The sequence below is a fragment of the Ricinus communis genome, chromosome 8 (assembly GCF_019578655.1).
Source record: "Ricinus communis isolate WT05 ecotype wild-type chromosome 8, ASM1957865v1, whole genome shotgun sequence".
Taxonomy (NCBI): domain Eukaryota; kingdom Viridiplantae; phylum Streptophyta; class Magnoliopsida; order Malpighiales; family Euphorbiaceae; genus Ricinus; species Ricinus communis.
The window spans coordinates 13,954,819-13,981,166 of NC_063263.1; the positions used below are offsets into that span (position 1 = coordinate 13,954,819).

Here is a 26,348-nt window from a genome sequence, read left to right on the forward strand (position 1 = left end):
TATCTTTGTGTTAAAATAAAAAGTACTTCACATATATTCTTAAGTTTATTTTCAATTATAAGTTCATAAGATCTTAGATGAGCTTAAAGTTATATTTACAAGAAAAATTAACACTATTTTATTCTATCTATTTTGCCCATGAATTTTTCTAATTATCTTGTGAGCACTATTCTCTTCAATGCTACTTGACATCATTACAAAAATGATTTTTAGTTCTTATAAATCTTATTATATTAGACTTGTATTAATACATTATTTAAAAAAAATTTAGAACTGGATTCGATTTTAAAATGATTTTGTAATCTTAATTCTACTAAAATTTTAAATTATATTATATTAATTAATAAATTAATTAGATAATAATTCTAATTATAAAAAATAATATTGTAAATATTATATTCACTAATAAATTAATTTCTAATTTTAAAAAAATAATAATATCAATTATATTGGTAGTATTAATAAATAGATATCTTAAAAATAATTTTTATATTATTGTACTAATAGAATCTTTTTAAAATAATAATTAGTTTTTATTATTTTTAAGATTTTATAAATTAATATTAAATATTAAAAAATATTAAATTATATCTATAAATTTAGTTTTATAATCAAAATAATAATAATAATCTTATAACGCACGAATAAACGATTAATTATTTTTAATTTGATTTATACAAACACTCTATATAAATTTAAAAAAAAAAACTTAAAAGCTATTTTTATTTAATAAAAAACTAATCAATTCAAACCAATCCAAACTCGTTAGTTTCGCACTCTTACCTTTGGAAAATTTTATTAAAAAATAATTTTTTTTTATTATTCTTTATTTTTATTTAGATGTATGAAAAATAAATTAATTTAATATTTTATTTTCAGTTTTTAGTTTTATTTTTTAAATATAAAATAAAATTAATAATTATCTTTTTCTCCTTTTTTTTCTTCACAAAACATAGAAATATTTTTTTTAATATTTTCTTCTCAATTTTTCTTCTTTTTTTCTTTTTCAATCCAAACAAAGGGTGAAATTGCCACGTATTTTGAAATATAAAAAAATAAAATAAAAGTGCATGTATAGAGGAAACAGAGTTGCAGGTAGTAATAAAAAGAAACAAAAAGGGGTTTGAATCCGAGAAAGCAGTAGCGTTGTTGGCTTTAGGGTTTCTTCATCAATTGATACTTGGAAGCTAAAATTACAACAAAATAATCTCTCAATCCAAAGCTAAATTACCTTTCATCGCGCGTTGCTTCTCTGGTACTCTCTCTCTCTCTCTCTCTCTCTCTCCCACGAACGAGGCTGCTTTATTCATCTAACTTGCATCTCCCTTTTCTCAGCTTATGTTTAGTTTTTCTTATTTAAGTGTCGGAATGTAGCTCTCCGCTGCTGAGATTTGGCTGTTTTATTTTTTACTTTTACGTTCTCTCCTCCCCCTCCCCCGCCCCCCGCTCCCCTTCTTAAATTGAAGAGAGAGAATCAAAAGTTTTAAAAATTTGCTGAAGTAGCAGCTCGAGAGCAATTAAATTGAGAGCTTTAATTCTAGTTATGCAAATAATTTTTTAATTTTTATAATTCGAACTTATAATATTGAATTTTGACAAGTTAAAAATAAGATAACCAATCCAAACCCGTTGGATAGGGATTGGGGTCTGGTTGGTTTTGTGATTAATGTAACTATTAGAAATATTTTCCTCTATGAGGACTTGTAGTGTTCATCTATTCCTAATTTAAATGATCAAAGGCGTTATCTTTGTTTCATATTTAAGATAAAGCCTTTGTTCTATGTAAGCCCTTTAGGTTAAAATAGAGAATGTAAAGTCCGCATCTTTGTATAGGTGGGTGCTGTGTGTGCTTCAAATAGATTTTGCTTTCACATGATACTGATTGGAAAGATTGAGAAGAAATGTCTTGGATGGTACTCTCAGTGAGAAAGAGAGAGTGAGAAACAAATAAAGTAGAACATTTATAGTTATACACTGAGTATTTCTAAATAATAATAATTTACCGATCTGGTGGTAAATCTCCCTGTTGCTCGGGCTTTTTTTTTTTTTTTTTTTTTGAGATTTTCAATTAAATGTATTTCTTTCAAAAAACTAGTGCTTACAAAATTTTATTGCTTTGAAGTAACAAAAAATGTTCACAATTTATTAAGAATATTTTCCATACGACTGGTTGAAACTTGGTAGAGCTATTGTAAATTGTACTTCTATTTTTATTACTTTATACTGAACTTATAAAATATAGTCGCAGCATCCTTTCCCAATCTCAGTCTTTATTTTTATTGTCAATTTGTTGCAGGAAGGTGCACAGATTGGTATGTTTAGTTTGGAACTCAATATTGTTTTTCTGAGATTGGATCATATTATGGCTTGCTTCTCCCTTTTGTTGCACCAGATCCTTCCATCTATTTTTATCTGAATGACTCATTAATGAATCATGGAGACTTCTATGTCTAACTTTTTCTTTTATTCTTTAAAATAAATTCTTATATGCTGCTCCCTTTCTTTTTCTCATTTTTTTTTTGGGCTTCTTAGGGATTGGTCTTTTCTGACCTCACCACGTTCTTTTCTTGATATTTATGCACCACCATTATAAGCCTCATGTCTGTCATTCAGAAATCTCTTTTTCCTATCTCTGTTAGTAATGCTACTAATATTATCACTATGCCTAACAAGACTTTCACATTTCAACCAACTTGAATCTTATCTTATCACATCAATTCAATTGAGATTCATAACTGCAAGTCCATTTGGCCTTTGATAATTTTTTCCTCCTTTCAATATGTGTATACTTCTTCCCATGAACTCTTCTGGCCTCTGTACCTTCTTCACAGTTACCCTGCAAGCTTGTTTACTTAGATACATAAGATGCCAAGGGAAAAGGGAAATGCGTCAGCAGCTGCTGAGCCAGTTGAACCTGAAAACTCAGTTGAGTCAGATGAGAAGGTCGATCTAGACGAAGATGATGATCCTGAGGTGATGGATGAAGAGGTTGAGTATGAAGAAGTAGAGGAAGAAATAGAAGAGGAGGAACTAGTGGAGGTGGAAGAAGAGGAGGAGGTTGAGGAGGAGGAAGAGGAGGAAAATGCTAATAATGGTGATGGGTCTAGTGCCCAGAAGAGGATTATAGGTGATGAAATAATAATTGATGATGAGAATGAAAGGAAAAATCATGCTGAGCTTCTTGCCCGTCCTCCTCATGGTTCTGAAGTATATATTGGCGGCATTCCTCATGATGCTTCTGAGGAGGACTTGAGGGGTTTTTGTGAGTCTGTTGGAGAAGTTACAGAGGTATGCACACGCTCTTTTTGTAAATCATATGCTTTCATATTTGGTGAAGATGAATATTGTGACCATCTCTGTTTGTGATAGCAGGTTCGACTAATGAAAGGCAAAGATTCAAATGAGAACAAGCGCTTTGCATTTGTGACCTTTAGAAGTGTTGATCTAGCTTCTAAAGCCATTGATGAGTTAAATAATACTGAATTCAAGGTGCATATCTTTCTTCTGAACCATATCTATGCTGCCTAGTTGATGACACTGCATGACTCGTATGACTTAGATCTTTGACGCATGACCAAAAATCTTGGTGAAACTTAATTAAGCATGCCACACGCATAAGACTTCCCTTTTAGGGTTTTTTGATCCAGATGCTCACATTTGTAGCTATGCTGCTTCTGTCGATGACCGCCATTGTATTTATTTTCTCTTTCTGTCTCAGGGTAAAAGAATTAAATGTTCAACAGCCCAAGCAAAATACCGGCTGTTCCTTGGTAATATTCCTAGAAGCTGGAAAGAGGAAGATCTGCGGAAGGTTGTGGCTGAAGTTGGGCCTGGAGTCACTGCTGTGCAATTGGTGAAGGTTAGTGTGTATTATAATTGTTAGTTCTTGTATATATTGTTTATCCTTTTTTTAAACTAAGAATATCCTGTTAGGTTACATAATCATTTTCTGCCACCCTCGATGTTTTTGTTTTCCAAAATTACTGTTTTATTATTTTTCACTTTGGTGTGATGCGTCTTCTGCTTATTATCTGTCTTTTGGCCACAGGATATGAAGACGAGCAATAATAAGGGCTTTGCTTTCATTGACTACTATAATACTGCATGTGCTGAGTATTCAAGGCAGAAAATGGTGAACCCAGATTTTAAGCTAGGTGATAATGCCCCTACTGTAAGCTGGGCTGAACCAAAAAATGCCGATTCTTCTGCTTCTTCACAGGTATTTAAAAGGAAAAAAAAAAAAATAAAGTTTTTGCTAGTTATATTTCAAAGTGGGCCTACTGAAATGGGGTCTTGGGAGAGAAATTTGGGACAGTCCATTCCTTCAACATTCTTGCGGAGTGGCTGCCCTCAAAGCGTTAACCTGCACCTTAGTGGCTGCAAGCCCAAGACTCTTACCTCTGGATCAGGCGGTGGCCCTTCAGCTTCTCCGCTAGTATTGTCAAACTCATCCAATGTTTTATTTATGACTTGTGAATAGCTTGAGAAGATATATACATTTTTTTATCTTAAATGGAACCTTCTCTGCAAGGATCCATGTTATCTTGTAAATAGGATTGATATTTCTAAAGCATAGTGATTAAAGGCTACGTCTTATATGAAGCCATGCTGCCATGAAATGAGAATAATATGTGGTTAAAGCAGAGTGTTATCACATAGCTAATTAGCTATTATGATGAGGTGCTGGTACCGAGTCAATAGATAAATATGATGGAGGACAAGGCTATGAAGATCTTGGTGGGTCAAGTCCAGTTTCAATGATCAAATTGCGTTATCCCCTGATTGTTTTGACTTGTGATAGCTCTATTGATACAAACAATTTGAAGGGGTGAATCCGTCTAAGATTTAGAACTACTTCTGTTGATGTGGTGGTTTTGTTTTGATATATTGGGAGACCATATTGTTTGAACTCTATTTGGTCATCTAACTTCTGTTTGTTTTAACTGTGTTGCACAGGTGAAAGCGATATATGTGAAAAATTTACCAAAGAATGTAACCCAAGATCAGTTGAAGAAGCTATTCGAACACCATGGAAAAATTACAAAAGTAGTTTTGCCACCTGCAAAGCCTGGACAGGAGAAGAACAGAATTGGTTTTGTACATTTTGCAGAGAGGTCTAGTGCTATGAAAGCATTGAAGAATACTGAAAGATATGAACTAGATGGTGATCATTGATTTATGTATTATCATCCTACTTGTATTTGTTAACTGAATGAAAGTAAACTAGTCATTTATGGTTGTTTGTCTCCTTCTGATTCTTAGGCCAAGTGGTCGAATGTTCGCTTGCAAAACCTCAGGCAGATCAGAAGTCTGTTGGAGTGTCAAATTTACAAAACCCAGGTCTACTTCCAAGTTACCCTCCTGGTGGTGGTTATGGTCTGATAGGAGGTGCCTTTGGTGCTCTTGGAGCAGGATATGGGGCTGTTGCACAGGTGAATAGATGTGCATGCGTGGCTGGCTCTTCCGACTACTGCTTTGTGAAGTTAAAAACATGCTTGTTAGTTGTCTATTGTTTAATGGTTTGCAAGCCATTCTAAAGGGCTAGTTTATGCAGGCATTGCATTTTTTTGGTTCAATGGCCCTTGATATATCATTGCTGCCTTTTCTAATTGACAGACTTTGGATACTTGATTTATTCACTCTTGTCCTTGTTTGATTTCCATTTTAGAAGTTGCCTAATCATGTTATCTATCTCTCCACCTTCTGATCAATGCATAAATGCACAAATGCAGAACGATTTAGTGCCACTGTGCTATTGGGCTGGCCCTCATAAAAGCTCTAGGATGCTAGGATAAGAGTTTGTTGTCTTTTAGTATCATATTATTCACTTGGATTTTAATTTCTGCTTCAATTGATGTTGAGGTTTAATAATTTTTGGCAGCCATTGATCTATGGAAGGGGACCAACTCCTGCTGGAATGGCAATGATGCCAATGCTTCTACCTGATGGGCGGATTGGTTATGTCCTGTGAGTTGATCTGTCTTTGACTTTTGATATTCTCAATTCTAATTTTAGGGTTGAAGGGTAGGAGGCATCTTAATCTTGCTTCTGATGCCATGTTGAGTGACTTCTGCTCAGTCATGCAATAAACTCCCTCCTCCCCCAACCACACGCACACACACACACACCCACCCACACCCACACACACACTCAGACAGATGATCAGTGTAACTGTGGAACACAAGAAAACATGCACGTGCAAAGAGAGATAAAATGGGCAATCAATATAACAAAATAGTGATTGGCATAACCAGCAATACGGATTTAGTTTGGCTTACATATGCATTCAGTGTCCTTGTGGCGTAATCTATGTCACCATCTTGAAAATGGAATAAAAAACTATCTGCTTAGTGTCAAAACCCTGGAGCCATGGTTCCTGGTTAGTTCCACCATCTTTCTCACACTCAAAATTCTCATTGGTCAAACTCCTGAAGGCATGCTCTTATTGTAGTGGTGCTGTAGGCTTTGTCAACTTCTATTACTCCATATACTATTTGCCTTATGAGTCTGTTACTAGATCCCTTAAAGTTTATAAAAGTAAATACAACTGAAATTATGCTAGTGAAGGTAGGGAAGAAAGGGATTAATAAGTAGTTAAAATGAGAGACTTGGTTTTAAGTTATGAAGTTTGAGAGCTCTTCCATTATTTTTTTCTTTATAGGCAACAGCCTGGTGTACAACCACACACCCCACCTTCACATCACAGAAATAATAGCAGGAATAGCAGTGGGGTTGCAAGCAGAAGCGGTGGTGGTTCTGGTAGAGGCAGACAAGGCAATGATGGCAGCAATGGGCGTAGATATCGCCCATATTAATTTTATTCTGTTGTATGCTTATGGTTATAGAGGGAAATGTTTGCATTCCCTCGTCATCAATTGTTTTATATAGGATGAAAATGATACAATTAAATAGCACGAAACCTCTTATGTTTGCTGACTTATAATTGTAGATGGTCTCGAGCTCTCACATCCATTTTTCAGTTGTCTTCTTTTGATTATTTACAGTTGCTAATGTTCAAGTCATATTATTTGCACCATTCTTTTATGTTCTTTTGTGCTTCTGTTTGCAAGTTGTTATAATCATATCTGGCCTTATTATTTCTCAGGAAAAATGATATGTGAATGCCTAGAGCCAGTTATCCTGTAACATAATAAAATATGTTGTTGTTGATGCGGTCTTCTCAGTTTCTTTTTGTCATTCTTCTATAACCGCCGAGCTCCATGAAAGAAGTAATAAGAGGTTATACAGAAGAATACTAGATTATCTGGTAATAAAATAAGAAAATGATCGGTTTTAGAATTTGGTAACAGTTAATGTATTAATATTAATTTAATTACGAATATTTTATTATTTTTGCTTCGTTTGGGTCTGTGTTAAGGATTTAGACGATTTCTATAATCAACGAATTTTCTGACTATAAGTTCCTTTGTTGTAGGTACTCCATGATTTGGATCAGATTTAGGATTTAATGAATCCAATATTAATTGATTCGAATCCATTTTTTATCTGATTCTAGAATAAAGAGATTGATCTTCTTTTTAGCAGGGGTAGAACTAATAAAGATTTCTTTTTCTTTTTCAGGTTATTTTTAGAATTGAAAAGGAATTGGATCAAATGAAAAGAATCCATATGAATTAATAGAAAAGATCAATATCTTACAGTACACCAGATCCAAGGTTATTAATAGAAATCCGCCATCTTTTTGAAATTCCATTTTTAATTCAAAATTATGATCAGATGAAATAAATAAAACACCAAAAGAGGTTATAAGAAAAAAGGTTATAAGGGAGAGCTGTGTTAAACTAGGCCTTACTTAAGAGGGTAACATCCACTATTAATTGTACATGGCGACAATCTGTAACATCAAATCAAAGGGAATACTGTAATTATGGCGGCTATAAGCTTCCGAGTTATATAAGAAACTTGACCTGCTGACCGCAAAGACTGGCAATATATGCTGTATGAAGGGCAGAGATCAGGATTTCCACACAAGGAACCGTCATCAAATGCAAGAAGCTGGAAATTTTGACCTGACAAATTATTGTTGGAGAGATCAAGCCTTGAAGGTTCCCTATAAGAAATTTGCAATCAACTAGTTCCTCAGGAATTGAATTGGTCCAGAGAAGATATTATGCATAAGAACCAATTAATCTAGCTTCCCTCCTTTTCACAAATCCTGAGGGATTGGTCCAGTGAGGCGATTGTAAGAAACGTCAAGCTGTATAATTTTCTCATTCTATCCGAAGATTCTGAGGGAGCTCACACATGAAGAACCTGAAGATTTGGCAAATCGCCAACGAACCTTACTGGGCCACAAAAATTGTTATTAAATGAATGGAGTAACGTGATATTCTTCAACCTGAAGAAGCTCTCTGGTGCCTCTCTAGAAAGATAATTGATCGAGAGATTCAGCATATTCAAGCTAATTAGATCAGAGAGGAACAATGCATGAAGATGCTTTAAGCGTCCTAAACTTGCAGGAACCTCACCAGAGAGGTTGCACCCTGCCATATCAAGAACTTAAAGGGAAATGAAGGATCCAAACTCAAAGTGGATTACCGCCATCATAAGAGTTGAAATAACCCAGGTCCAAATGTTTTAGGTTCTTCAAATGAGCCAGACTTGCAAGAATCTTGCCAGAAAGGCTGCTACCATTGCAACCTAAATACTCCAACCTCTTAATCTCAGAGTATAATTCTGGTATCTTGCCAGAAAAGCAGTTCACACCCAGACGCAGGTGCTTGAGAATCTTCAGGTTGGTTAGCTTAGTTGGGAACGGACTTTTGACGTTGTTGTCAAAGATCTCAAGGACCTCAAGCTGAGTCATGCCATAATCAATTTCCCCAGGGAAATATCCTCCAATAATATTATGGAGATGTTGAGAATCTTTAGAGAAGTAAGGTTGGCCATCTCCATAGGAAGTCTGCTCGAGCTTGTTCAACGGCCCAATCTCAGGATGAAAGGAACCGCAGAGCCTGTGAAACAACACTCAGAGACACCCTGGCGAGTCTTTATCACATGCAACTCCGGAGGAGCAATGAGCAGATGGAGAGGCTGATGAGGGTTCCCAATCCTCAAGACCTGAGCCATTAGGACCTGTGTAGGAGGATTTCAGCTTCAACAATACTTGAAGATCATTAGTGTATGCCAAGCTGGTTGTGAATACAAGAAGAGTCGGAAGAAGCCATTGTAAAATACTCATTTTCCTGTTCTCAGTCATTAGCTTTACTACTGGTATGCTTCTTCTAAGTAAAACGGGAATTCATCTTATAGCAGTAAGAGCATCTGTCCATAGAACCCAAGAATCATAGGCTTATAACATTATGATTTTTTTGTGTATTGTTTGCTTGTTAATTGCATAACTTTAAACTTTTTCTTTAGCATTTAATGGGAATTTGGTGGTCAACCATGATTTCCTTCTATTAAGGATAGCAAGCAATAACAAAAGTCAGATGGTTGTCTAATTTTTCTAGTAATCGCATAACCTGTGCCAACAAGACAAATGTTTACTTGATTTTGATATTAACGAGAATGGTTTGAGATTGAGAATGTGGCTCTTCTATTTTTCTCCTGATAAAAATCAGAAAGATTTACAACTTACAAGAATCTGAGTGGATGAATAAGCAGAAGAAGAAAGTTTTACAGTTACAAAACCTATTATAAGCCATTATAGATGCTCTAAGCTCTAAAGTATGTGACAGCTACTACCAATAATATATCATTAAATTAATCAACAGAACATATTCTCAGTTTTTTTTTTAAAAACCTACAATGAAGCTGTGAAAGAGAAGCCACTGGAAAAGGCTAATATTGTGACTAGCACTTCTCGCTGAGCTAAAATTGAGCCAGGTTCAGTTCTACAGCTGACATCAAGGCATAAATGATACAGCTTACTTTCGGACCATCTACTTAGCAATACAAGTTTGACCTAGAATGCTCCAACTTTTGTCCCTTGGCTAGGGTAAGCAACAGAGTTTTTCCTTGCTGGTTGTTGTCGGCATAATTTTTCTCTCATTTCCCTTTCTTTCCTTTGCTTTTACCTCTGCTTTTCTTTGATAACGAATCTTCTTCTACCTTCCTTTTCTTTTCCACTTCTTTGGGCTCTGACACTCCTGCCTTTCTTCCAGCAGTCTTCTGTTTAAACTCTGCAATGAAACCAGAAACCCATGAATCATAACAAGTACTACAATACAAAACAAATCTATAAGATTGCAGTACTAAAGATTACATGTGTACCCTAAATTACAGTAAGAATGGGAACTTCAATTTAATGAATTCCTTGGTAAAGACTAAACAGTTTATATTGGCACTGTGCACCTTTCATGCCATAACATATACAAGATCCGATAAAAGACCATATGAGCCAATCAGGCAATCACAAATGAACTATTTACAAGGACTCTACCCAAAGACACATATGTTTCCTAATATGAATTATAGGCTTGTGTTGCAAGACAAATTGTTGGTAAACCAGTAAGACATAATCACGATTTCACAAAAGAAAGGCATATGATTATGGCTATTGAATGCTCCAACTAAAACTGAAGGGTAATTATGAGAGTGAATTTCTTAAAGATCAAGCACGAGTAATATGTGTAATATACAAGAACAAGATAAACTGTTAGATTAACAACAATTGAGACCAAACTCTAAAAATACCATTAAAAGACATCAAATAAAACCTAAAAAAATGATATCTGCTGCTAAACAAAAGGCAAAGTTTCGAATTCAAAAATTGAGTTCCACCTAGAGAACCAGATACTTCTTTTGTAGCTCATAAAGCAGTATTATGTAGCTGAAAAGGAATTTAATACACCAATTATCTTATGTAAAATTGTTCAAATGTTGCTTATTGGATTTAAAAAGGGATTCAGTTTTTAGCATTATAAATGCAAGCAATACATATTGCACAGTGAATTAAATAATTAAATACAATTAGATTCCACAAATACCAAAATGAACAAATTACATAAAATGAACTCTAAGATTAGGAGAACATTGAATTTTCTTGCAATAATATTTTAAAGTCATTTGCTTAAAACTTTCTATAGAATGATTTTTTTTTTAGCACTCAGTAATGAGTAACCCTAATGAATAAAAATTCAGGATGGAGAGGATTACCATTTAAAGATGCTTTGAGAGGCCTAATAAACTCGGAAAACTCAATTTCTTCAAGAGCCTTAAACACATCATCTGCGTTCATCGTTTGTCTATTTGCTTCCTTACATATGTCATTAGCCCTAAGTTTAGGAAATTGATTTTAGCAACCCTAATTTGAAAACAAAAAAGAACAAAAATTCTTTAAAAGAAATATTGAGGATTTAACGCTCACGTAGCAGAAAGATAGTGGATAAATATACGAGCGGTTTCAGAGAAAACGGCGACGGAGTCTTTGGGGATGATAAATTCGACGTCGGGAGAGCACTGTGAAAGCTTATCCTTCACCAACCGGCGCACAATAGCTTTCTGCAGCTCCTCCACCTGCGGCACCACTTTTTCTACTTTCTCTTTCTCCTCTATTACTATTTTCTCATCTTTCTCTGTCTCCGACATTTCTCTCTCTCTCTCTAGAAATCACGGTAAAAGCAAAATGATGTTTTTACTGCAACGATTTCCAATCCCAAATTTTAGGGTTCGTTTAGAGAGACGAAGTTTCCCGCCATTTTGAAGAGATCTGTGGATTGGGCCTAAAGCTACGTCCAGCCCATTATTAATCCATAGCAGCAAAAAATGAATGGCCGAATATATAGTTTGGTCCCTAAATTTTACTAATTTAACATTTAACTCTATCACACTCTTTAACTTTTTTTTTTTTTCTTAATTTCTTTAATCTTTCAATTTCTGTTTTTAACTTTTTTTCACTTTGCACAGAAATTTTTATAATTTTATTAATTATGTACCATAAAAACTGAATAAAAATATAAGAATACATATATAGTGGTGAAAAAGATTAAAAAAAAATATAAGTTAAAGTAATATCATAAGTTAAAAATATATTTGAAGAGTATCAAAAGTTAAATTAGTAAATTTTAATTATATTAATTCAAAAATAAATATATTCAAGATTTATGCATAGGTTAAGTAGTTGTATAATGGACCTCAACATATATGATGGTAGGTCTAAATGGATTTTGTTAAAAGAATATTAGTGAATAACCATGAAATTTGGGGATTGATTCTTTAGTAAAATACAAAAGAAAGAACTTAATAACAAAGAAAGTGTTGCTATTTGAGTAAGGTCTCAAAGTGGGGAGATATTAGATTGGTGCTAGATTGTTACAATTATATTGTTAGAAAATAGCAATTTAAATTTCAAAAGTGTAATATCCAATATTTGTAATTATGCAAATATTAATGTGATTGTTCAAATCTCTACAAATGAAATTTGAAAAATCATAAAGATAATTTTTGAAAAATGTATTTTGTTCTTTTCAAGAAAAAGAAAAATGTATTTTATTATTACATTTAATATTATATTTCAATATAATTTCTTAATACATGATATAACTACAATAAGCGTCACTACTCCAGCCTTACTTGTTGTGTTAATGATCTAATGTCTTCCAACAACACACCCTCTGCACCACCAGCTCCCGAGTCCTACGGCCACCAGGGTCACAATTACACTATTTCTCCTCCAACTGACTATGACCATCACCACCATCAACAGCCGCCTTCTTATATGGCAGAAAACAGTCGTTTAGATGGTGGGTGCTCTGGTTTCCCACCGGATACAAGCCAAGATGTCATTAGGAGCTTTCGGATGGTGGATAGAGACGGAAGTGGATATATTGATGAGAATGAGTTGCAACAAGCACTCTCTTCTGGGTATCAGCGCTTTAATATGAGAACTATTAGATTGCTCATGTTCCTCTTCAAGAATTCACTCGATGCTCTCAGAATTGGTCCCTTTTTGCTCTTTGGCCTATTACATTTTCTTTATTTAAGCTAAAGATTTGATTTTTATTTTTGGAAAAGAAGTAATGTTGATTTATAACAGGGCCAAATGAATTTTCTGCTTTGTGGAATTGTCTTGGCCAATGGCGTGTGAGTGGTCTCATAATGTTTCTTGTTTCTTTTCTCATTGTCATTGAGATATGCATTGACTTTAGTGTGCATTAGGAGAAGGAGAATAGCATTTCAATAAATTGGGATGCTGACATATATAATCAATCAGAAACTCAGTAGGGAAACATGCCTCATTTTGCTTCGCTAATGAATTAGTCGACGATATTAGAGAATAAAATTTTGCAAATGAATTGTAGAATGTTAGCTGTCCCTAATGCAGTCATTTTATGTACCGAACAATCCTTGAATCTTGAATACATGACTACAGCCTAAACAGGTTTGAGATTGAAAGAACTGAGGGAATGGTTTCAATGCCGATAACCAGAGAAATGAGACAATGGATTCTTATGATCTATTTAGATGTTTAGTGGTTAGGGGGTCTACAGACCCTTTCTGCAGGTATGGTTTTGTTTTTCTTGGTGTAGCCTCTGGCTTAAGAAGAGTTCAGGGAAGATTTAGTTGATTTCCTTGTGTTAATCTATTTACGTGAATCAAATGGCGAAAATTTGGGTTATAAGGTAGAAATTTTGTCCTTGACTCAAATTATTAGGCCTTCTTTTAGGTACTAAGTTCAATGGAAAATCTGCATTTAGGATCCTGTAGTATAGAAGTTTGAGAAGCAGCTAAAGTAGAAATCCTTTTCTTTCTTGATGCCACATTTTTTCTAGCCATTCAAATATGAGTTTGTGAATCATACTTGCAGGCCACCTTTGAGATATATGACAGAGACAGGAGTGGGAAAATCGATTTTTTTGAGCTGAGAGATGCACTTTATGGTCTTGGCTATGCAATTCCACCTTCAGTGCTACAAGTTCTGTTTTCCAAGTATGATGATGGAAGTGGCAGAAGGATTGAACTCAATTTTGATAGTTTTGTTGAGTAAGTTCCCTCTTCTATAAAGATAATCGAGCATGCATTTGCTTCTAATGGACTTTGGATCTGATTAATTTTTTTTGCATTGCATTGTTCTATTTCACTTGCAGATGTGGGATGATTGTGAAGGTGAGAAATATATCCATGGAAATAAAGTTAGTGCTCTTATCATCTTCTTTATTGTGTTTGTGCTCCTGTTCTTGATGTGGCCAATGGGCATTTGCTGTGATTTCAGGGTTTGACTGAAAAATTTAAAGAGAAGGATTTGCGATATACTGGCATGGCGACATTAATGTATGACGAATTCATGTCCATGGTTATTCCATTTCTTGTATCGAATGATTAGTTGTGGAACTTTTCATTGTATAATCTTTGATTTATAGTAGCACTCTTATTAGACTTGATTTTATTTTGATTTTCCCTTTTTGTTTGGAATGCTTCTTGTATCGAATTAACAGTGACATTTGCTTACATGCTTACTTTCACGTCAATAATAACTGAGTTGTTGATGAATGAGCAATATTTTGGTAATCTGGAGAAAAAAACTAAGAATCAATTAAAGGCTGAGATTTTCTTTTCCGGCAAGGGTTTATGCAGCAGATTCTTTACTGCAGCAGCTCATTCTTGACTGCAGAAGTTGAATCAATAAGCCAAAGTTATAATTAAGCCTTGTGTCAATATAATTGCCTCTTTGCAATATGGAGCTGTATAAACAAATCTACAAAGAAATTCAGAGCTTCAACTAAAAAGAACTAAATTAATCCCATAACTTAATAGCCTGAACATACAGATAACCAAGCAAAACAGGAGCAGCTCAAACATAACCATCAGCTGGATTTGAAAAGGATAAGATATCAGCAGTTAAGCAAGCTTCAGTGACTCTTAACAGACTGCCCAGGAAAAATAATAATCTACCATGCTGTACAAGCCCCTCAATAAGTTCTGCAGCCTCAAGATAACTTAGGTGGTGGAGGATTATTCTTTGCTTTTGCATTCTTGATGGTGGGTTTTGTGAACCAAGTGGTATACAGAAATTGCTTATGAGGGCCTATATGGTTGCAGATTAATCTAAGCTTTTGTCTCTCTCTCATCCACCTCAAAACTATTTTCATATGGCTTTTGCCTGTCAATCCTCTCAGGCCAACTTCCTGAAAATTGGTTAAACATAGATCAATCAAATCATACACGCTCCATTATCAAACTAGAAGAACAACTATAGGTAACTTGAAATTTAAAAGGACAAAGAAAAACAATATTTGAAATTAGCTCATATTAATTTCCTGTTAAGAAATACTTAAGTCATACTTAGGAATTGTAATTACCTTCCTATTCAAAATCGCTAATCTTAAAATTATTGTTCGTCCAAAGATTAAGTTTACTTTGACGGGCATCTTCTTATTAAATTGGTGTTACTTAGCATTAAAGCCTCACATCAAAATACAGTTAAAGGAATTTGTTGTTTTCAACATAGGATGATACAAGTCAGTGAGGATTGGGAAGTTCCGACATTTGTATAATGCAAAAAGGATTGTTATACTCTGATAACAAAAATTTATACCTCAGAGCCTGCTGTATAAGTTTGTAGCTGAGAGCACATTTAAGTACTGGTATGGCATCTAAATACTAATGCAATATCATAGGCAACAAAAGAAGTACTCAGAAACAACCACGGCGTACAATAGACCAATAAAATTAGTTGTAGAATAAGTGCGACTAGGTTTATGCTTCACGAGAATCTACCCAGAAAGAGAATACGGCATCATCAGAAAATGAAATGAATTACCATCATGCAATCTGAAATCCTTCCAAGCATCATCAATGAACACAAGAAAGCTTGAAAATTAAATCCATCTACCTGTCCGCTTAATAAAACAGTTTGTGCTTCTAACACATAAAGAAAGCTTTCTCAACTTCTCCAAAACAATACTTCTACCCAATAACCATTTAGCCCAAGCCTTTGGGTGAAGTGAATGACCAGAGTGCTGAAAAAAACACTGCCAAATTTACGGCTTTTGAGTGAAAATTTTAGAAGCGAATTACCGTTGTACTTGAAGCGTGAGCAAACACAGCCTAATTTACCTTGTGCTTGAGATATTTAATTAGTAAGATGGGGCTCTAAGACTCCAACTCTAGACTTTTCAATCATAAAAGCTCTTATATCCAAAATTTTAGGCTTTTGAGTGATGCTCCAACAGTACTTTGTATCTTTACCACCTTTAATACTCAGCTAGCAAATTGAGCTGATAATCGCAAGGTACTTCTTCTACACATTTCAATCATTAAATTATCGCTTGAAGAAATTCTCTTTTTTCATTGCATTTTGTCTTGAATGCATGTTCTACCAGAAAGCTACTTTGAACTATACTAAATTATAACATTCAATCTGATAAAAAACAAACCTTTGCAAGCTAAAAGACACGACTTTTACAAGAATTAAAATAGAAGAGTGAATAACACTAAAGATATAAAATTGAAACATAAAAGAGTGAAATTACCTGGAGTTTTTCCCAAGTCTGAGAAACAGTAAGTGGGCCATGTTCTTTGACAATGTCAGAGATTGCTCTTGTTATAGTCTGTGTCTGTTCTGGTGGTGTCTTCAGCTCTATTGGTTTCATTTTTGGCTTTGGTTTTGTTGAAAAGTACCTCACTGCTGCTTTAAACATCCTTAATTGAAAAATCAGTTGCCGGAGCTGCCGCAGATCCCCGCCGTAGTGGACCGAGCTGTGTTCTATAGATTCACCCGCAAGTCAGATTGAAGAAAGATGAAACTGATTAGAAAGAAAACGCAGCATTTTTACCATTTAATGCTCCCCAATTATTGGACTTATACGATGGGTCGTTTAGTCTTTGAAATGAATCTTGCAATTTGAGCCATTATCAAACTGTCCGTCTTAATTCCTATAGCTAAAAAGATATGCTGAAAATATGAGATGGCAGATGGAGAGAAAATCTTATTTGCAACGCTTAAGCTATCCATTCGATTAAAAATATTTAAATTCAAACCTATTAAATAATATATTTTTAAAATTTATTATAAATTTATTTAAATTTTTTTTTATTATCCAAAATTGTCCCAAATCTGAATAAAAATACCTACATGTCACCTCGAAGATTAAAATCCATTTCAATTAAATAGTTATTAAATATAATTCATGAATATTTAAATAGATAACGGATATTTTTTATATGAACAGTCGAATAATTAAATGAATGTCCGTTTATCAAATTCATTTAAAATAACACTGAAAGCTCAAATAAGACCCACTAATCCAACAATAACATACACTAATCCTACACCAACACAAGATTAGTCTCTTAATTCTCTAATATATTGCCTAAGCCAAGATAATCATTAACTGATATGGAACTGATGTGGTACTATAATCAAAATTAGCATTAAAAGAATTTACTAATTTTATCATAGAAGTACCCAATCTACTGAAGAAATATGTGTCTACCGCAGCAATGGATTATTTGATGCATCCTTAATTAAGAGCATCATGTTTTGACTAATTTACATACACAAAACTAAAAGAAATATCATGAGCTTTTTTAGCATTTACTTTTTAGAGAAGTCCCATTTGACTTTAGAAGTTCATTAAAAATATGAACAAAAGTATTATAAGAAAAAATGTTAAAATTTAATGATACTGAAAAATAACTTGGAAGAGTATCACTTAATTTGTTTTCCAGTTACTGATTATATTTGTATTTACCATCAAATTAAGACTCTGAATGCTGGCAGAAATATTTCTTTTGATAAATAACTTTGCAATGGAAGGATCTGTCATGATTCTGAATTTGATTAAACATATTGTATTATTACTCTTTTATATTATGTATAACACTGATGTATCCTTAGATCTTTACCAATCAAGGCTACTGTCATATTGTAATTCAATAAGATTCATCATTTATTTCTTGACTTATGTTTGGTATAAATAAATACAGGGGAATATTATTAAAAAATGAAATACTGAATCAAAATCTTCCACTTTTAAACCAAATACAAGATTCATTTCATTTAAAATGAATCTCAAATGTACTATATAATATATCAAGCATCAAGAATCATTTATACATTGTGAAAATAATAATAATCACCCTCTGAGCCATCAAAAGCTACAAATCAGAAGTTATTCTTCTGATATAAAAGTTGTATAAACATGACACTTCCTAACAAAAAGCCTCAATTCCATTAAATAAAAATGCTCAATTAACTGCAAAATTCTAATGAGTTCATAAAATACAAATATAAGAAAGAAACAAAAAAATCAGCTTTAGCCTTCTAAAGATTTGACCAACTTTTCCTTATTAGACATCTGTAAAAGAATTGTTTTTGTTTTCCATTTACTTTTTCCTATAACATCTATCTGCCTAAACTTAGTTTCACCATATTCCCTAAAACCTTTCTATATTACTTTGGCTCCTATAGATGAATAACCAATCCAGGATTTGTTAGTGATCAATACTGTCAATATTTTATTGGTTTATATAAAGAAACTTGTAAAAGAGATGCTCTCTGCAAACTGCTGGAATAACCCCTGCTGCCAATTTTAGCCTGCCTGCAGATTTTGCAAATCTATGTTAATCACATGAATATATAATATTAAATTATTATAAATCTAGATTAGATCAAAAGGTTGAAAAATATCATAATTAATTGCTACCATTTGAAGCATTCAATCTCCAAGAAAGTAAATTGGTAGCCAACTTTCCACTTATGGCCTGCCACTACCAGCCACCCAGTAAGAATATAACAGCTTTATCATTTTCATTAATTTATTTCTTAGTCAGCTGTTCAAACCAGCTACTGAGTAACAGCTAGATCTGCAGTTGGTCGCTCAAAGATTACATGTTTCCTGAGTTTCAGTAAGGTCAGCCCCCATAGGTATTAATCAACAAGAATCTAAAACCACGTTCAGCTTGTAAGTATGGTGGGAATTGGGACCATGAGACACTTTTGATGGATTAATGAAATTAACAGCAATTTAAAATTTTTCATTATGCAGCAACTTGGGATGAAAATATTTGGTAGCTAGGCAATCGCTTTTTGTCGAATGGTCGATTATGTGGAATCATCTTTCGTCTATCTGTCAATCTTATCCCCTACAGGACATTGATGATGCAATATAGCATCAAATGTGAATGGAGGGAGTCCATGATGTTGATAGCCACCAGCCCACTTTATGCTCAAGTATCAATTGATGTTACACATGTTGAATATGAAATATAATTTTCATCTAACATAATATAAACTAGTAATTCTTTTGATTAATCTTTTATTTGAAGCCACCAAACTTATATTAAAGAATCAAAAGTACCATATATATACTAAAGAAACTTGAGTCGTTAGTTTTAGCATTTCAAAATCAAGAAATAGCAGAAAAAAGGTGATGACTTGGACTTGGATGGTAGAACACAGCTAAGAGATAACAATGATACTTTAAGAGATTATGTAATGAAAATATTACTGTATTTGTAATTTGATCCAATACTCTTCTGCTATTCATGTAAACTGAGAAGGCTCATCTGACAGCAATGTCTAGCCTACTGATATTAACCTGAAATAGACATTGATGCTACATATTCTATTTTGGGATGGAGACCAAAGTGTGCAGACAAAGAAGTAATCATCTTTGTGGATAGGGCTCAAAACCAAAAGACAAAAAATGATGATAAAAAGGAAAATAGAAATGAAATTTGGGTGCTATAGGTGCCGAAAGATGGTCTGCAATGTCTTTTCCTGATAGAAGCAAGTTTGGACTTTTGTCTAGTTGAAGATAACAAGAATTTTTGAGGGGAAAAAGGAAAAAAAGAAAAAGATTCACATGCATGATTGCAAGTGGAGGATGGAGATCCATTATATACCTTTCTAATAAAGAATGATAAAATTAGAAAATGTGTCCATGAAAGTACACTTCAACATAAAAAACCAGTATGCATGCATCAAACATACACTTGATGCATGCATTGAGTAGGCAACATTACATGGATTCTACCTTCAAGATATTGGAGAGTATAACAAATCTCAGTCGTATTATTTGCAGAGTATTTGAGAGGTTATTAAAATATGTCCAACAGTAGCTAAAGTCAACTGATTCTCATCATGTGATCGGCCAATTCTAGACCAGCAGCCAGCTCCCACAAGTTAGATCCAAGAAAAAGAGGGAAAAGAGAGAGAGAGAAGCAAAGGGAATTTTGCTCACTTGTCATAAATATATATAGTGATGCTTTGGTATTAGAAATAATATTCATAAAAGTGATAGGCCATATTAGTTAAGTCCAAGAATTGGATGAGTAACTCAGAATGGTCATAATTCAATGATAAAAGGAATTAAATCTCACCTTAAAAGCACTCCTCTTGAAATTATATGCTCTCTTAAGATTTTCGTTGTATCATAACAAAATCTCTACCAATGAATTCAGGTGCTCCTAAGCACAGATTACGCATGCCAGAACAAAGATCACCAGACTGAATAGAGATAAAACCTGCAGAACAAGTAAATGCAAGGAGATTACAAATTAAGCATCTGCAATTTCATAAAACCTTGAGTTTTGAGAAAGGGGAAGATTGAATTCCTACATTTATCTTGCATGCCGAAGAATAAGTTAATTCTGGAAGATAACCCTGTAATCCAATGTTATAAACTGGGGTACCATCTGGATAGAAGAGCCCATAATTCCTTTCTGATGTCGGTCCAGGCTTTAAATCCTCGTTAAAAAGTGCAAAAACATATACATCAATGGGGACTGATGGCTTTGCTGGTGTACCTTGCTTCTCCTGTATTCTTTGTAACAAATTTCCATTATATAAGCCTGCATTTTCTGATGTAGCTCCTGCTTCATCAGAATCCCCCTTAGATGGCCAACCTGTCTCCGAAATCCTTACTTCAATATCTGTATGCCCCATTGCTCTAATTGCCGAATACACAGCATCAATTTGAGCATACAACATGTTATCATATTTCAAATTTGTAATTGGATCTGTCATCCCTTGGTTAGGCTGGAAAAGGGCATATTCTATAGACACCTGATTCGGGTTATCCTTATAAGCGAAAAATGGATATGCATTGATAAGAAAAGGTGAATTAATTTGAGAATGAAAGTTCAACAAGGGTTGAATGTATTCAGCAAGATCTTGTCTAAAAGTTCCAGCCGAAGGAGGATAGGAGTAGGCTAAGATGGTAAGGGAATGAGCACTTGTGACAATAACTTGCTTATCTAGACCAAGATTAACAAGAGCATGATAAACTGTTTGCATTGCTGGAAGGAGATAAGACCTTAACTGAGTATCGTTGCTATTAAAGACCTCATTTCCTACAGTAATGCAAGTAATTTTAGTTTGAGGGAGGTGAGGTTGAAGGTGCTGTTGAATCCAAGTTTGAGCTTTAATTGGATCAGTCATGTTCTGAAGGTACTCATTTCCAAGTCCAACAATGAAATCAACATTTGAATTGGAAAAAGCAACTAGAACATTTGGATCAGCATCATAGAGTTTTACCCTTGAAATGTTGAGAGATTGAAGGAGATAAGCAACTCGAGATGGAGAAGGAAGATTATTAGCAATCTGCCCATAGTTGATCCCAACGCCAAGGCCTTGAATTCGAGCAACTGCATCATCATCATCATCATCAAGCCCATAAATACACAACCAATTGTCAGTAATACTTGAAAAATCCAAACACAAAAAGTTTTACTTCTTTTTCATTACAATTCACATTCATCTCCAAGAAAGATGTTTCAATGCAAAATTTCTTTGACTTCATTAAAAGTAACTCGTTGTTAAATCAAGACAAACTAATAACAAAGAGAACAAAAGTAGACCTCCCTCACATCAAATTAACCCATTAAGCTTACATCAATAACAATCTGTTATTTTGCCAAAGAAATTCAAGAAAATGACACAGTTTTCAGTTTTAAAATGCTTAAGCTAAAGAATTATGATAGAGTAGGTAGAAAGTCTCAATCTTGAGCAATTGACAAACAAAGAAAAAGAAAAGAAACACTTTTTAAGCTTCAAATTCAATTCTTTTTCTTTTCTTGCAGTTTCAAAGTAAACAAACAGAACCCATCAGCAAAAGTAGTTACAAGCCCAAGAAACAAACCTGAAAAAGAAGAGATAAAGAAGAAAAGGAGTCTTAAAAGAACAAAGAAGGTGGCCATAACTGATCCAATCTCGGTTAAACCAAGACCACTAGCAACCAGCAGCACCACCGCTCAGCAGCAGAACCCAAAAGCACCGTTTGCCAACTAACCAATCACCAATGCAAATTACATATAATCTCTGTATTTATAAGGTTGTGCTATTATGTTCGTGGGTTGTGTTTTGCTAGCCTACAGTTGTACATGTGAACTCAGTTTTTGTTCTTGCTGACAAGGATCCAATTGGACATTTCCTTGATTTTTCATTAAGAGTTTTTTTGTGTCCATTTGATTGCTTGTACGTATTGTATTGCTTTCCTGCTATGAGTCTCTTCTATCATATATGTTTTCACATCTGATTATTTCACTTGGGTTCTATTTTAATTCTTTTCTTAAATAAAATTGTTGCCTAATCCATCAAATGCATAATTTACATTTTGGGAATTATGGAAAACCTATTTTTAAGCCAATATATTTTTGCCCTTTTTGTTAATTTGACCAATATATATTCTTACCCTTTTAGTTTAATAATATTTCTTCAATTAACAGTGAAAGAGGAAATTTGAAAACGAAATTTTCATAGTCATTAAAAAATAAATTTAAATAGCCAAATATTAATATGTCTGACTTATATAACTAAATGAGAAACAAAAATTGTTTAGGGTTGGGAGTGTTTAAACATTTCTTGACAAAAGGGTAAGTATCATATATACATACATATATGACAAATAGAAAAGGCGGTCCATTTTTGGATCATCTTTTGTAGTGCTTTCAGGGTAGTCTAATGGAAATATTTGACCTTAGAGTTTGGATAATATTAATAACTTCTTCACTGACTACAAAGACTTTTCAGGATTTGGATAGCCAGCAGCAAAAGTTGAACCTAATTGTTCAATAACCAGCTTGGTTCAATTAACCACGAGCCTTTAGTCTTCAGGGCAAAGACAACACTTTCTAATTCTCAATCTGGGTTTTTAGTTTCAAGATTAATCCTTTCTTAAAGGTGGTAATTTAGTATTAAGAATTTATCCTCTCTTTTAAGTACTATTAACTAACACCTAATTGTCATGATTATAACACTTCAAGTTTAGTTCATATAATAATAGTATTAAAATCTCAAATTTGAATCATTATATAGGCATTAAACGATCTTTTTACTTTTACAGAAAATATAAAAAGACGACTGTTTATAGTATAATAACCCATTTTATAGTTATTTTACATTAATATATTTATTACTTAATTGAGTAGATATAAATAAATTTAATCTCCAAACACAAAGATTTATACCAAAACCAAGTCAAGTGTGCTAAATAAGATTCAAACTTGGCATGGCTAAATGAAATCAAATGCTATGAATATTGTGATGGCTAAGAATATTGTGATGGCTAAGTGAAAACGCTATGAATAATATCATTAATATATAACATTTGTTATTTAGTTTGTTGAACATAAATAGTATTATTATAGTGCATTAAAAGCACTTTACATTTAAGTTTATTTATATTAATTTTATAATGAGCTATTTCCTAAGATTTATGCACCTATAGTTATTGGAAAGAAAACATTTGACTCAGTAGAAAAACTGCTCTAAATCAGAATTGGATTTAATTCGACATATAATTTTATTATAAATATTTAAAAAATTTGATTCAATCGAATTAAATCGGTTCGACTAGTTATGATTTAATTTTAAAATATTAAATTAACTATAAAAAAATTTAAAATTTGATCAAATTAAATGAATTTGCGTATATATGTATTATATAAAATAGAATTTAAAATCTAGATGGAAGAGAATTCAAATTTAAATTTTCGAAAATGAGGTTAAAAATTATTAGTAAGTGTAATTTGAGTGGGGTAAATTGGAATATATGATCGTATCCCATGGAGTAACTACGGAAAGACGGAAGGATGGAAACAAAAGAATTGAGGAGAGACAAAGACAAATGTCGGTCACAGAATCTTGTCAAGGTCCAATAAGCCACTGCCACTTACTACTTTCCTATTAAATTAAAAATAATAATATGAAAGGAAGAGCGCTGATAATTAAGGCGAATCTGAGGAGGTGCACGTGTTCGGCACCGCCTCTGAGCATGGGGAAAAGGTCGGCTGATGTGAGGATCACTCCCCATGTTTAACATTTCCACGTGTTTGCCCTCTCGTTTCTTCGCTTTCACAAGAATACTACTCAATTTCATTTTGATATTTTTAGTTGCAAAAATTAAAAATTATTTTTTAATTATTATTTTAATATTTAATAAAATTTTATTATTTTTTTTATGAATAAAAAATTAGCATCTTCTTTCTTTAAAAAAAAATTATAATTCATACACTGAATCAAAATTTATAAAAAATATCATAATACCATATCGACTTTTTAAACAAATCATATCAGTTTTTTAGATGAATTATTTAATAATAAAATATCATTTTTACATTTCTATTTGAAAATAAACCAAGTTATTAAAGTATATATATAGATTAAGTATTGCATTATCCAATGTTAGGCTTTTAATCACTTAATCACTAGTACTCACTTTTGTTTGTAGATCATAATGTACAAATTTTTGAAATAGTCCTCTTACTCTAAATGCAATAAAATAAATAAATAAATAAATAATTCTTCTTTATATTAGTTGGACAAACTCTCAATATTAAATAAGGAGGATGCACATGCACATAGCAAGAATATAGCAAAATTTTACATCACTGCCTTTTAATTCTCTCTTAACTTAAGAGATTTTGGATGCTTTTCAGGAAACATTAACAATCATAACTAAGTAGTTTCTAAAACCCATAACTATATAATACATAGAAAATGTAATCATCAATTCATACGTATTATTTTAATGAAGTATCATCAGATTCTGGTAATTAGTATCCTATGCTTTTTAACATAGAAAGCTTTTCTTTTTCTTGCCTTTAATCCTTTTTTTGATTATCAATTTTCAGAAAGTTTACTTAGCTTACTCGTCTTATTATACATACACTAATTCGAACTTAGAATATAGTTTAATAACTTAAGCCATGGATAAGCTTACAATAATCATAACCTTCTATCCTTACTTGAAAAAGTGGTAATAATAATGACCAAAAGAACTGATGAAACACTCCACTATCTCAATATTTTCAGACATCATTGATGAGATGAATGCTCTTGTTTTTAGTACCTCCAAAGATTATACAGTGTAGATGGTATGAAATAACAGTTTTATAATGTAATTTTTTTGTTGTATCACTTAATATTGTCGTAATTGTAACTTCAACTTTTCTGAGTCATGTTCATTAAAAATTGAAATTCAAGTGGAAAAGAGGTTCCATTATTCTCAGATTCTAGATAAAGAAATGATGCACTTTTAATATTCAGCAAAAGGAAGACACTAAACCCTTGGAAAAGCCATAAATAGTGTTCGAAAAGGAAAAGAAAATGTTTGAAAAGAACAACTAAATCTCTCAAACATGATCCCTAGAGAGCAAATACAATCACTCGTAGAACTTAAAAAAGGTGTAAAACCCAAGAAGAGCAACTTTTCTTTTCTTTGTTTCTTTTCAGACAATTATTAATAAGTTATATATGGCACAAGCTTGGCAAAGCACATTTACAGCAAAATATAGAGTAAGCAAGCAATCATATTTAGAATTTTAAAATAAAAAGGTGAAGCTTTTGAATGACCCGCTTTACTGAAAAGGGTGTTGGCCATTTGAGGAAGGAGAAGCTGCTATGAAAAAGGTGGATGAAAAAGTAATTAAGGAATATGAATATATGAGAGAAAGATATATATATTATATATGAGTCAATTGACATTGGATTCTAATTAATGAAGGCACACTGATTTTTTTATTTAAAAAAGTTCAACTAAGATATGATGATTTTTATGGACTAAATTAACATTGTTTGTGATGCAAGTTTTTGGCAAAAAGGAAACTCTTTTACAAATAATTATGTTAACTTGACTATCAAGCATATATAGTGGCATCAAGACCTAAATCGCATCATGCATGCCCTAGAACAGAATTTAGTTTCTTTGTAAAACAAGTTTTATGATTAATTAATATTGTACGATCCAAGATCATGTATATATTTAAATACAATTCATTGTACCAATAATAGGAAGATATGAGACAATCAGTAGTAGCAACTCTCGTTGGACGTGATTATACGAGATTTCCTTCGCTATAGAATGTTTGAAGAACATAATTTAGCTTGAGATGGAAGCCAAGCTTATCACTGCAGTATCAACCACGAGACTAAGCGGAAG

General features: G+C 33.0%; 5 protein-coding genes and 1 pseudogene across 8 annotated transcripts; 2 read left to right on the plus strand and 4 right to left on the minus strand.

Moving 5' to 3' along the window:
- Positions 1-1,075: 1,075 nt before the first annotated feature.
- Positions 1,076-7,036, plus strand: LOC8271927 (heterogeneous nuclear ribonucleoprotein Q). 2 transcript variants are annotated; one of them, XM_015722195.3, is made up of 10 exons: positions 1,076-1,255; positions 2,297-2,312; positions 2,832-3,288; positions 3,373-3,489; positions 3,719-3,859; positions 4,049-4,219; positions 4,957-5,164; positions 5,263-5,432; positions 5,882-5,967; positions 6,662-7,036. In XM_015722195.3, exons 3-10 carry the CDS (start codon positions 2,866-2,868, stop codon positions 6,813-6,815), a joined length of 1,470 nt encoding a protein of 489 aa, XP_015577681.1. In that variant the 5' UTR covers positions 1,076-1,255; positions 2,297-2,312; positions 2,832-2,865; the 3' UTR covers positions 6,816-7,036. The 2 variants fall into 2 exon arrangements, with proteins under 2 accessions (XP_015577681.1, XP_002523815.1); XM_002523769.4 differs by lacking the exon at positions 2,297-2,312.
- A 757-nt stretch (positions 7,037-7,793) lies between these two features.
- LOC112535565 lies at positions 7,794-9,554 on the minus strand (annotated as a pseudogene).
- Positions 9,555-9,702: 148 nt separating this feature from the next.
- On the minus strand, positions 9,703-11,672 carry LOC8271925 (DNA polymerase epsilon subunit 3). Its single transcript, XM_002523767.4, has 3 exons — positions 11,333-11,672; positions 11,122-11,240; positions 9,703-10,145 (listed from the first exon to the last, which is right to left on the minus strand). Exons 1-3 carry the CDS (start codon positions 11,551-11,553, stop codon positions 10,012-10,014), a joined length of 474 nt encoding a protein of 157 aa, XP_002523813.1. The 5' UTR covers positions 11,554-11,672; the 3' UTR covers positions 9,703-10,011.
- A 765-nt stretch (positions 11,673-12,437) lies between these two features.
- Positions 12,438-14,412, plus strand: LOC8271924 (probable calcium-binding protein CML48). Of its 2 annotated transcripts, none has more exons than XM_002523766.3 (5): positions 12,438-12,905; positions 13,001-13,047; positions 13,772-13,947; positions 14,052-14,070; positions 14,177-14,412. In XM_002523766.3, exons 1-5 carry the CDS (start codon positions 12,557-12,559, stop codon positions 14,285-14,287), a joined length of 702 nt encoding a protein of 233 aa, XP_002523812.1. In that variant the 5' UTR covers positions 12,438-12,556; the 3' UTR covers positions 14,288-14,412. The 2 variants fall into 2 exon arrangements, with proteins under 2 accessions (XP_002523812.1, XP_015577637.1); XM_015722151.3 differs by having other exon boundaries at positions 14,052-14,096; positions 14,177-14,350.
- A 203-nt stretch (positions 14,413-14,615) lies between these two features.
- On the minus strand, positions 14,616-17,554 carry LOC8271923. The gene is made up of 3 exons (XM_015722180.3): positions 16,740-17,554; positions 16,437-16,669; positions 14,616-15,089 (listed from the first exon to the last, which is right to left on the minus strand). Exons 2-3 carry the CDS (start codon positions 16,602-16,604, stop codon positions 14,892-14,894), a joined length of 366 nt encoding a protein of 121 aa, XP_015577666.1. The 5' UTR covers positions 16,605-16,669; positions 16,740-17,554; the 3' UTR covers positions 14,616-14,891.
- Positions 17,555-18,114: 560 nt separating this feature from the next.
- Positions 18,115-22,287, minus strand: LOC8271922 (glucan endo-1,3-beta-glucosidase 14). Of its 2 annotated transcripts, XR_001535528.3 has the most exons (4): positions 22,050-22,283; positions 20,528-21,555; positions 20,290-20,433; positions 18,115-18,506 (listed from the first exon to the last, which is right to left on the minus strand). XR_001535528.3 is itself a non-coding variant. In XM_015722178.3 (3 exons), exons 1-3 carry the CDS (start codon positions 22,105-22,107, stop codon positions 20,377-20,379), a joined length of 1,143 nt encoding a protein of 380 aa, XP_015577664.1. In that variant the 5' UTR covers positions 22,108-22,287; the 3' UTR covers positions 20,286-20,376. The 2 variants fall into 2 exon arrangements, 1 of the variants encoding a protein (XP_015577664.1); XM_015722178.3 differs by lacking the exon at positions 18,115-18,506 and having other exon boundaries at positions 20,286-20,433; positions 22,050-22,287.
- Positions 22,288-26,348: the final 4,061 nt, after the last annotated feature.

Bases quoted from the DNA above. Each gene is read 5' to 3' on its own strand.
- LOC8271927 (XM_015722195.3), top strand. From the start codon at position 2,866: ATGCCAAGGGAAAAGGGAAATGCGTCAGCAGCTGCTGAGCCAGTTGAA. The intron at 3,289-3,372 runs GTATGCACACGC...TTGTGATAGCAG, and splicing joins CTGTTGGAGAAGTTACAGAG to GTTCGACTAATGAAAGGCAA. The intron at 5,165-5,262 runs GTGATCATTGAT...TCTGATTCTTAG, and splicing joins TGAAAGATATGAACTAGATG to GCCAAGTGGTCGAATGTTCG.
- LOC8271925 (XM_002523767.4), bottom strand. From the start codon at position 11,553: ATGTCGGAGACAGAGAAAGATGAGAAAATAGTAATAGAGGAGAAAGAG. The intron at 11,241-11,332 runs GTGAGCGTTAAA...TCCTAAACTTAG, and splicing joins ATCCACTATCTTTCTGCTAC to GGCTAATGACATATGTAAGG. The intron at 10,146-11,121 runs GTAATCCTCTCC...GTTTCATTGCAG, and splicing joins TCTCAAAGCATCTTTAAATG to AGTTTAAACAGAAGACTGCT.
- LOC8271924 (XM_002523766.3), top strand. From the start codon at position 12,557: ATGTCTTCCAACAACACACCCTCTGCACCACCAGCTCCCGAGTCCTAC. The intron at 12,906-13,000 runs GTCCCTTTTTGC...GATTTATAACAG, and splicing joins ACTCGATGCTCTCAGAATTG to GGCCAAATGAATTTTCTGCT. The intron at 13,048-13,771 runs GTGAGTGGTCTC...TCATACTTGCAG, and splicing joins ATTGTCTTGGCCAATGGCGT to GCCACCTTTGAGATATATGA.
- LOC8271923 (XM_015722180.3), bottom strand. From the start codon at position 16,604: ATGTTTAAAGCAGCAGTGAGGTACTTTTCAACAAAACCAAAGCCAAAA. The intron at 15,090-16,436 runs GTAATTTCACTC...ACCAATTTTCAG, and splicing joins AGACTTGGGAAAAACTCCAG to GAAGTTGGCCTGAGAGGATT.
- LOC8271922 (XM_015722178.3), bottom strand. From the start codon at position 22,107: ATGGCCACCTTCTTTGTTCTTTTAAGACTCCTTTTCTTCTTTATCTCT. The intron at 21,556-22,049 runs GTTTGTTTCTTG...ATGATGATGCAG, and splicing joins CTTTATCTCTTCTTTTTCAG to TTGCTCGAATTCAAGGCCTT. The intron at 20,434-20,527 runs GTAGGAATTCAA...CTTGTTCTGCAG, and splicing joins CTTCGGCATGCAAGATAAAT to GTTTTATCTCTATTCAGTCT.